Below are 11,145 nucleotides of genomic sequence, written 5' to 3'. Positions count from 1 at the left end.
GAATGCTGGGGGTTTCGCTATTCTTATTCCCTCTCCCACTTTATGCCCGCAACCTCCCACCCCACAAATACACACACATATTCGCAAGGCTGGCCAGACATCCCAGATTTCCCCCTCGGTGCTGTGAGGGGGGATGGAGGCAGGTGGTAGAGAGCATCATGGGAGTAGAAAGTTTAGTCAGAGGTGGGCATTCCATCAGATTGACGGACGCCTATTCTGCTGACGATTGACGGGACACTTTTTAAAAATGACGGACTAACTGACTGATGGACTGACCAACTGGCGATTACAATTCGGTTTGTTATGAAAAATGACGGATTGACGAATGACGTACGGGTACCCAGGCTGGTGACGGATGACGGACCAGCAAAATTTAGTAAAATGCCCACCTCCGATTTTAATCACTGCAGACTAAAAAAGGGCACGCTACCTCTGAAGTGATTCTAAATGGAACTAAGTAGAATTTTTAAATGAGCAAATTCTGTCTTTAATGTTGCACTCATTTCTTTAAAATATCTTATAAACAACTTCACTATAAACCATTGTGTTAATTGTCCTCTTTTCCTATCACTTTCTTTTCCTTTTTCAGGATTTGCTCTAAATTCTCCTCAAAGAAGATGAAGGAGCTGACGGAGGCCGGGCTCATGAATTTCCTGCTACTGTTTCTGGTGGTTGCCAGGAAGGTGGAGCTGGAGGATGTTGCCAGTAAAACCTGTGAGCTGCTGGGCTTCCTGCCATCTGACTGCCCCCCAGGACACCGCACACTGGTGTGGAGGGGACAGCTGGCACTGGTGTTGTTATTTCAGGTATGTTCAATAATCCAAAAAGTAAAGCTGAAAACTAATTTTCAAGCACGGTCTAATCCAGTGCATTTGATTCATCTGTGCAAGAGCTTTTGACATTTGTGTTATTTGATCTAGGAGAGAGGCTTGGATCTTGGCCCCCTAGCTAGTGGGCTGGCCACATCTTTCAATGATATCGCTAAGGAGTTCTACAATAAAACTACTGAGATGTCTCGTAAACTTGCCCTCTGGGGGCCTCTTGGATCATACCTGGAGGGGGTGGCTGAAGTGTTCGAAACAAGCACCAGGCTCAACCTATCAGAGGAAAAGCTTCTCAATGAAGGCTTTGTTTGGTTGCTGCCAGCCTGCCGTCAGTCCGAACTAAACTCTGTACTTGGCTTTCTGCAGACTGTCCTCGCCCAGCTCAGGTGAGATAGTAAACATCACCCAGGATTTTTTTTTCTCCCACTGAACTACTCTCTCACAACATTAGCCCCTTTCACACTAGCCGCCTATGTAAATTGAAGTCTCGGGATTGAAGTCTCCCAGAGAATTTGGCAGCTTTTGAAATAGTATCAGAGGCATATCAGGTGGAATGCCACCAGAAAGTTTTGCTACTGCTCCTGGCCCTTTGTGGCGAAAGCAATCGTCGTTATCTCAGATGTTGTCACTGATGTCACCACACATTATTATAATTATCTGTGCTATTGGACACAATTAATGGATTTGGTCTGAAAGGGACTGGTGAATAAATGCCTACCTACCATTATGCCTGTGTTGCATAAAACCTGATGAGGATGGGATTTTGGGGACAGACGCCTGCAGCACAGACTAACGGGAGCATGACTGGTTATATATTGACCGATTTCGATTTATCAGTGATACACTATGATCGACCTGATTAATCATCCACTGATAAATCAGTTGGGTTCGAGCACCAATTTGAAAGAAGTTATAGTTAAAACACACGTCTTTGTATGGACATCTGTTGGGCTCAGGAAGCCAAACAACCTGCAGGTCCTTCTCAACAAATGAGTCGTGAGTAGTGTTACATGCTCATGGGACTCCATCAGAATCGTTTGGTGGTCATGGGAACAGCAGCGCTGCGCTTGGTGTGTTCAGATGCAGCTAGCCTGAAGGTCATGAAGGCAGGTTCACCTGTAGGACACGAGCTCTAGTTACATATTGGGACTCAGGGTTAGGTGAGAGTCACAACTGAGATGTAGCAGAGGTAAAACTAGATGAATGATGGGATTCATTTACAGGGTTCCTAAAACCTTCTCAGATGGAGATGCAAATTAAGTATTTGGTTCCTTCTCGGTGCCGAAATGTCCATATAAAGTAATTGTAAAAATGATTTCTTACAACAAATTTGCCATATATATTATATATATATATATATATATATATATATATATATATATATATATACACTATATATATTATATATACTATATATATTATATATACTATATATAATATATATATATATATATACTATATATATTATATATATACATATACTATATATATTATATATATACATATACTATATATATTATATATATAATATATATACTGTGTATATATATATATATATATATATATATATATATATATATATATATATATATATATACACACACACACACACACACTGGTTATGACGAGTTTACTCCTTTATTTCTTTAGTGTTTACATCCCAAAGTGTACGCACAAAGCTGTACACCTACACACACTAAAAGTGAAAGCTAACCTCGGTATTACTCTCTTATTTCAGGGTCGGGCTCCCATAACACAGGATGTTGTTAGCGCACCTAATTCGCTAACTTTTCTTCTCGCCTCACAGGGTTAGGAGGGCACACATTTGCACATTAATGGCCAAGGCGTGAGTGGAGAAGAGAAATCCCAGAGGTCCTTTGTACTATGGGCCGGCCTACGCTGGCCCATTTAACAACAACAATAAATATATATATTTTTTGTGTTACCCCCAACTCCCCCAAATTAAAAATAATCCTTAAGCTTGGCGGTTCTTGGTTTATCTTTGTGGTTATCTCTTTCTACAATTAATTATTAATTGTGGTAATTCTTTTGACTGGCAAATTTAGCAGGTGCATCATTATACCCATTAAGAAACACGTGGAATCTGCACACATTAAGATGATTATTGTGCCACTGGCTGAGGAAGTGGAGCGTCCGAGTGTTCACCCTTGATGGCACTTATACAAGAAGCCAGTCCCAAGCCTAATTCCTCACTTTTATTCCTGCCCATGTCTCTCGGCTGTGGTAAGGTGTGGGGGGTGCCGCTGGTTGATGAGGTGAGCTGGCAGTGGCACAACCTGTTGGATCTGTCTCAACACAACCAATTAACTCCACAGCCCTTGGCTTCATCGAAGGCAGGCCTTCCTTTGATGTCATTACAACCTCTCACTTGAAATCTAGCCTCTTGTTGTCAGGAGAATGTGGGGCACATCTCAGAAGTCAAATCAAAAACACTCTGGGGTGTCTGTGCTGGGTGACAGTGAAAGGAGGTTGTGACTTGTCTTCTGAGTTTATAAAGTGCATAGGTGGAAGAGAGGATCAAACGGTGTCTTTGTGTTGGCACTGCGTTTAATGTGCGCGTGTGTTTGCGGGTACACCTTGTAAGGAATGTCAGTTAGCAGGATTAAGTCTGGTCTTTGACGATGCCTTGTACAATGAGGGCTGATGGGTGTGAAAGGCCCATTCCGCAGTAGTAACGAGGCTAATGAATTCAGAGTCTAATCGATTGTCTCAGCTCTCTCTGGATTAGATGCAACCTTGCTGGAAGGGAAGAAGTGAAATGTGTGTGTGCGTGTGTGTACAGATGGGGATGGGATATGGGATAGCGTGCGTGTGAGGGAGGGGGGGTTCCTACCCTGTGCTCGCTGTACACCTCCAGCCCCGCTTCCCCGCACCCCCATCTGGGCAGTTGAGGGGGACAGAAGGATCACCTCCAGTCTAAATGAGATTACAGCTTCTTCAGCTGCTTATCTGGGCTAATGCCAGCCACTGTGGGGCTGCTCGTGAGGCTGCGGCTAGGGCCAGGGATGAGCCAGAAGAGCCAAAGTACATTGTGTGTACAGAGGATCAGCACTAGGCTCCCCCTCTATACCCATAATATCCTCTTCTCCTTCCCGATCTCATCCTACACTCTGCTGCTCCACACCGCAGCACACCGCAGCCCCCAGTAATCCCCCAGGAGGGAAGAAAGAAAACACTTAAGAAGCAGTGAGAGAGGAACAGTGGAGAAACAGGATTAATAATAAAAAGAAAGAAAAAAAAAAAAAAGGTGGGGTTGTGGGGAGCTTTAATCTTGCACACTAGGTTTGAGTTTTGCATTGGCCAGATTTGTTTATCTGTGTTTTTCCAGACGGGCACATCAACGCTGTGTCCAGTCAGGACCCACCTTGACCCGGGTGACTACCAACAATGTTGTGAGAGAGCCCCACCTAGCGGTAGCAGCGGCGCTCTGGGCCCACTTCTTCCCCTTCCTCCGCAATTTACGCCTCTCTCAGACGCCGCCGGCCCAATTGGCAGATGCGGCCGCAGGTCAGTATCCATGTTCCCCTCATCAGGGCAGAAAAAGTAACTACAGGCTGAAAAACAAGCTCAGAGAAGAGTTGAGGCAAAATTACATTTTTGAAGTATTTTTCATAAATGAAGGGTGAGGAAGGTAAAACTGAAGATGGCGCACAGATCTTGCATGTTCAAGCCGACACACGGGCACCTTTAAGATTCGGAATCAATATTGAATGCCCTCAGGCTTCACTCTTCTGGCATTGGAGCTGCCCGCCTCTGCCCCCCAGGACCTTCAACCCAATCCAGTTCAGTCCATCATGCAATACTTTGGCTGGGATGACATGGTTCATCCACTTCTTGTCACGCGCTACCTTCCGCATCTTCTCCAAAACAGGTACTACCCGCTGTGTCCATAGCAAAGCTTGCTTTTTGAAAATCGCCTGCGATCTGGTCTGTCACATACTAATGACTGTTCACGCCAGAGAACCAGGAAGTGTGCATCTGTGGTTTGCACCATGTTTGTTATTCCTGGCTTCACTGTATGCTGCAACATAATGTTTCCTTGTGGTCCTTAGAAGACCTTTGTTGATCTATGTCTTTCTCAGAGAGCTGATGTCTTCACTCAGCGGCGATCGTGGCATCACCGTGTCTGCTTCAGCTCAAAGTATGTCAGTCAGGACCTGGTTCCGATGTGTTTTACAGCAACACTTTGATGGATCTGAAAGCAGAGCAGGTAAAGCAGTTTTTCCTCCAAGGTGTCATTCCTTCTGCAATATTACTCTGTTTTTTTTAGTAATCAATTATTCCTTTTTGTGTCATGTACTTCATGAAGCACAAAGCTTCTGAGTCTGTGTCTGTTTTGTGCATCTGATGTGGTTTTAATTCCCACTCAACGCCCCATTCGTAAATGCCTTGTTCGAGCCCAGTCTGTTCTTTGCCCTAAGTCACCAATTACAAAATGGATAGAAGTCATGTTATGGACAAAACGTTGCTATGGTCTGAGAGTTACAATGTGGATGTAAAATAGTTTAATAATAATACTTCAATATGTCTCCCCACGGCAAAAGCGATCGATATTGCGACCATATGTTGATTCACCATGGCAACAGAGGAAAAAAACCTTACAAATAAACAACTTACGTACTTAATTCCGTCTTGTAATTGGAGGTGTTAGTTCAGGCGTATACTTAGTGACTATGAAAATATATTCTGTCAGGAGAAAACAACACTGCTGTGGCAGCGAAGAGCAACAATATAAGTTTCAATGACCGATTATTGCATATTCCTACTTAATGCTTAGTCACGCTTCAAATCGCAGCGTATAGGGGAAAAGGCACTGACGAATAAAATTTGACATTCATTTAGGTGCAATCTTGCATGGAGAAGCCTACATGGAAGCAGCTTCAAATGAAATATAAAAATATCATTCAGACAGGCTAGGAAGATTTTGCTCGGCCATGATTGGACCTCACTTAGATCATATTCATACTAATTGACATTGGACAATCAATTATATAAGTGTTTATTCACCATATAACAAATCTCCGTTGAACACAATTGTATGTACACATCTGTGTCATCTATTTGTAGACCAAAAATGTCCATATTCTCTCGTGTGCTTAAGTCAGAAAAGTGTGCAGCTGCGAGCTTTTCTGGCTGCTCCCGCCCACTCAAATCTGTCGTTTATGCTCGAGACATGCTCTGGGTGGAGCAACCCAAAAATGTGGGCATTTTCTGTCAAATCTGCCCCTTCGCGCATTCTCCTGTGCACTTCAGCACTTTTCCTCTTCTGAGTTATTAATGGACCTCCAAACATGCGCTCAGTCATGTAATGACTGTGTCCATTTTTGACCCAAAATTGATACTACCTCAGTATCAATGGCACTGCAGCAAAACGGACAAGCCATGTTTGTTTTAGGTTGGAGGAGTGTATGAAGTTTAGCATACAAAACCTGTCAGCGAGCAGGTTAGGTTTAGAAAATCTGTTACTATGGTGACTGACTTGGAATTTCTCTTTCCCGTCGTCTTGTACTGGACAATTCAGTTTCTCTCATCTTAGGGTTAACGTTCACCAAGTTTTCACAAAGCCTGATAATACATCTCATGGTGCCCAAAACGTTTGCATTGTACTGTGTGTATTCGGTCCATTTCCTTTTTTTTTTTTTTCCCTCATTTTTTTTCAACAAGTCTGTCAAGATTTTCCAGGAAATGCACGATTTCATGACATTTTATAATGGTTACTTTGCAAAGTCAATTCAAGCTGATGGCTTTTCTCTTTTCTGGTTGTTTTCCCTTTTTTCTTTAGATTTTGTTAGCTTTGTTTTTCGATATGACGTTCAAAGTGTTTGTGCCCGACTTCCCCTATAGGCCTCGCTATGGACGAGCAGCTGCGTGAACTGACCCGCCTAGTGCTGATGCTTCCTGAGGTGGACAGTCTTCTGCAGAAAGCCAACCTCTGTGTCACAGCCACCGTGCCCGCTTCAGCCTTGGAGTTGTTTGTAAAGGTAACGCCGACTCATCGTTGATAGATGCGCTCTACTGTGGCTAAAGCAACCAAGCATGTCTTTAGATTTTAGGAAAAGTCGCTCTCAGAATTTCCTCCTGCTGTGAACTGCAAGACTCATACAAATAAAGCATACGCATTGGTCGAAATTCCTACCTGACCTTTTATGTACAACGCGTACATAAAAGGTCTTGAGAGATGTATTCTGTCACATCTGGCCTACAAACTTTTCACTCGCTCATCTGCTTCTTGCTTGTGTCAGGCTGTAGGCAGAGTGTACAGCACACTGCAGGTTTTGTCCGAGCGTTCAGCCATGGTGACCAGAGCTCTGGACTACATGGGAGACGTCCTGAAATATATAAAACCCTCTTGGGTCAGCAAGAATCAAAAAGGAATTCAGCTGGCCTATTGGGTGCTCGGTAAGAGTCGCATGACACAATTCAGGAGTATAGTTATGGTTAACAGCAGGGTCAGGAAACAGTCAGTTTGTCTGTCTTTCTCGGACCTTGTGAGCCAGGCTGCGTCGTGAAGCACTGGAGCCCCCTGCTGGTCACATCCAAAGCGCAGCAGTTGCTCTTCCGCATTGTGGATCGGCTGCTACTCCCTCATAACCTCACTCAGCAAGAAACAGCTCTCAGAAACAGCCTGCCACTCTATCTACAGGTTTGGATTCAATCTACACTCTGAAAGCATCCATACATCCATTATCGATACCGCTTATCCTCATAAGGGTCGCGGGCGTGCTGGAGCCTATCCCAGCTGTCTTCGGGCAGTAGGCGGGGGACACCCTGAACTGGTTGCCAGCCAATCGCGGAGCACACAGAGACAAACAAACACTCACACTCACACCTAGGGGCATTTTAGAGCGTCCAATCAACTTACCATGCATGTTTTTGGAATGTTGGAGGAAACCGGAGTACCCGGAGAAAACCCACGCAGGCACGGGGAGAACGTGCAAACTCCACACAGGGAGGCCGGAGCCGGGGTTGAACCCACGACCTCTGAACTGTGAGGCGGACGTGCGAACCAGTCGAGCACCGTGCCGCCCTCACTCTGAAAGCAGTTGGGTTAAGAATAACACAATTTTGGGTCAAAAATGGACACATCCACTAATGGTGTCAATTTGACCCACCTTCTTGTGTTGTTTTGAAAAAAACTTTGGCTGTTTTGTACAAAACTACCAAATTTTGGGTTTGTTTCTCCGAAAACAACCCAGAAGGTTGGGTCAAATTGACCCAAGTAGTGGATCGGTCTTTTTGTTCACCCAAAATGGTGTTATTTTTAATCCAACTGTTTTTGGAGTGTACACACACATCAGAAAACACAGCAGCAGAAGAAAACTGTAAAAGTTGGCATGTATTTTTATACACATATGCCTACCGATAAATATTCTCCCATATTCCGATCAGAGAATCAGGAAACCCAACCGTCTTATGTTAACATTCAAAATATTTTTTGAGCAGAGAAAATGATGCCTGTATTAAAATCCCTGCAGGGTCTGTCGGTGGCTTCTAGTGTGTCCCCGTCGCAAGGAGTGCACCTGAAGCAGCAGCTCCACTCCATCATCCGTAGATATCTTGAGCATTTCCTTCCCGCCTCACCTTCACTGGGCAGCATCGCCAATCATCCCGTGCTTCTCGGGGCATGCGAGGCTATCCCAAATGGCCCTGGCGCTTCGCTGAGGAGGACCATCCTGCAGGTCCTCTGGTAGGTACAAATGAAATCTGCCCTAAGTTTGAATTTCAACTCCCATTTCCGTTTGAGATGGATTTCCAAAATCTGCTCTAACAATGTTCAAACGTTCTTTCTGCTATTAGCGACAGCTTCCTTCATTTCAAAGGTCATTGTCCTCCCCCTCGCCTGGTGTCAGTCCTGTTATTCCTGTTGGAACTTCTGAGACGCAACTACGACTCAGACCCAGACCTCCTGGCTCTGCCGCTTCCTTCTCTACTGCGCTGCTTGATGCTGGTCAATGACCCTCAGGGTGAGGTTCAGTCGGTTAGAACTTGTTAACCGCTTCCATTTTTTAATATACCTGTACAGGTGCCTCTCAATAAATTTGATTATTGAGGGAAACTTAGTGTGCAGTATGCATGTTTTTCCTGTGCTTGTGTGGGTTCTGTCAGGGTCAATTTTGTGTATGTCTGAGGTGATTATACATTTTATGATTTGTACTGTCATAAAGGTCCTCTGATAGACAACATGATTGCCATGTGGCCAGTGACAAAAATGAGTTTGACCCCTCTGTATAACTTGTGCATTGATGTGATTGTGAGTATGAATGGTTGTTTGTCTGTGTGCCCTGTGATTGGCCGGCAATCACTCCAGGGTATGTCCTGCCTCTCGCCCAAAGATATCTGGATAGGCTCTAGCTCAGCAACAACCATCAGTAGAAACGCTATATGTAAAGAATGATTGGATGGATGGAATTATTATTATTATTTTATTTTTTATTTATTTTATTTTTTTTTTGAATTTTGGGGAAGATTGGTTTAGAGCTGATGAAAATATATTCATCACAAGAAATTAGTATGTTATATAAACAGTCAAAAATATATTAAAAAAATAAATAAAATTTAGGTAGCAATTGGCATCCCTAAAAAGTAAATTAAAAACGATGACTTTCACTGTTTGAATTAAACTATTGAAACACATGAACTTCATCCATCCATCCATTATCTGTACCGCTTCTCCTCACAAGGGTCGCGGGGCGTGCTGGAGCCTATCCCAGCTGTCTTTGGGCAGTAGGCGGGGGACACCCTGAACTGGTTGCCAGCCAATCGCAGGGCACACAGAGACAAACATCCGCACTCACAATCACACCTAGGGGCAATTTAGAGTATCCAATCAACTTACCATGCATGTTTTTGGAATGTGGGAGGAAACCGGAGTGCCCGGAGAAAACCCACGCAGGCACGGGGAGAACATGCAAACTCCACACAGGGAGGCCGGAGCCGGGATCGAACCCACGACCTCTGAACTGTGAGGCGGACGTGCTAACCAGTCGACCACCGTGCCGCCTCACATGAACTTCACTGTATTTTTAATCTATACATTTGTTGTCAACATATTAAGTACGAAATGGTGTAATTATTTCTCAGTCAACTGGAATTTATTTGTATATTGACGTCCCATCCATGATGTTCTTTTGCAGTGAGGAAGACAAGCACAGATGCAGTACAACTTGTGGTAGAGCGATGTGCCGCGGTGCCTGCACAAGGACCATGCGAACAGCTGATATCAGTCTTAAGGTAATTGTTATTAATGTGTTGCAGTAAGCATAGCCTTGCGTGTTTGTCTTACACTTGGGAGGCTCCACATCTTGGTTTTACTGTTTTCGTTTTTATATTCCAAGGTCATTTGTCGCAGAGAATGAGGGAGTCTACGACAGGCAGATTTACACTGTTCTAGGGGCGGTGGCTGTTTTAGATCCTCCTGTTGTTGAAGCCCTTATTCCCACCCTGTCTCTCGCTCTGAGAAGCAACGAACACAAGAGAGGACTGGGCAAGAACGCCACCTTAAGGTGAGCAAGCACATGAATCCACTGAATAGTTGCTTTATTTGACAAATGTACCTCTTTGTTTTAACAGAAGTGAATACAAGAAGCTGTTGTGTCTTCTCGGGGAGAGTGGGCGGGCAGAAATAACAAGTTTGGAAGCTGACTAAAGTGCCAAGACCGAAAATCAGCGCGGGGCATCTCTTTCTGTCATAATATTTTGTTGCCAAATTTCTTTCTCTGACCAACAAAAACGTTTACAAAGAAAAAAACAAAAAAAATGTCCATGCAATTACAAATTTGTTTAGCACAACAATATTTACTCAATGCTGGATTGACTAAAACTCTGTTCCATTTGAAATATTGACTTGTTTTTTTTAACCCAGGTCCAAACTGTAGCATTACGTACACTTGCATGATTGAGCTCCAATACATTAGCGCCCCCAAAAAATCTCAATTTTGTTTGATCATATTAGATAAGTATTTTTCACAAAAGAAAGAAAAGATGAAATCTGCAGTTGTGTAAGTCTACTGGATTGATACTGGTTATTAATGCATGTTGAAATTACACATTCAGTAGTCATGCAATGTATGTGTATGACCAGATTGTATTATACTGTATATATTGTAAATGAGGTATAGACTTGAATTTGTATGAGCATGTCATTTGCAATTAAATGTGTAATTCAAGTTTCAGATGAGTTTTGTTATGATTTGTGAATTGAACACACTCAGGTGCTGGATATCTCTCGTGGGTTGGAATTCTGAATTCCACATGTAAAGATGGCTGTGGTCAAGCTTAGAGTTCCCTATTGGCGAGAAAA

At 43.5% G+C, this 11,145-nt stretch overlaps 1 protein-coding gene across 1 annotated transcript in view; it reads left to right on the top strand.

Annotated features, from left to right (window-relative positions):
* mms22l (MMS22-like, DNA repair protein) overlaps window positions 1–10,975 on the top strand; it is a 23,104-nt gene extending 12,129 nt beyond the window's left edge. Inside the window, exons 14-26 of the mRNA XM_086037982.1 lie at window positions 590–806; window positions 921–1,210; window positions 4,174–4,352; window positions 4,566–4,716; window positions 4,928–5,055; window positions 6,690–6,826; window positions 7,088–7,244; window positions 7,343–7,488; window positions 8,321–8,532; window positions 8,643–8,809; window positions 9,980–10,076; window positions 10,181–10,348; window positions 10,416–10,975. Of these exons, the coding sequence (XP_085894108.1) occupies window positions 590–806; window positions 921–1,210; window positions 4,174–4,352; window positions 4,566–4,716; window positions 4,928–5,055; window positions 6,690–6,826; window positions 7,088–7,244; window positions 7,343–7,488; window positions 8,321–8,532; window positions 8,643–8,809; window positions 9,980–10,076; window positions 10,181–10,348; window positions 10,416–10,491 (2,125 nt within the window). The 3' untranslated portion in view covers window positions 10,492–10,975. The remainder of the gene's footprint in view (window positions 1–589; window positions 807–920; window positions 1,211–4,173; window positions 4,353–4,565; window positions 4,717–4,927; window positions 5,056–6,689; window positions 6,827–7,087; window positions 7,245–7,342; window positions 7,489–8,320; window positions 8,533–8,642; window positions 8,810–9,979; window positions 10,077–10,180; window positions 10,349–10,415) is intronic.
* The last annotated feature ends 170 nt before the right edge of the window (window positions 10,976–11,145 follow it).

This window comes from Filicampus tigris, chromosome 8 (genome assembly GCF_054856515.1).
Source record: "Filicampus tigris isolate MCC_2025a chromosome 8, RoL_Ftig_1.0, whole genome shotgun sequence".
NCBI lineage: Eukaryota > Metazoa > Chordata > Actinopteri > Syngnathiformes > Syngnathidae > Filicampus > Filicampus tigris.
The sequence above is the reverse complement of the archived record's forward strand: the minus strand, read 5'-3'. Positions and strand labels throughout refer to the sequence as shown.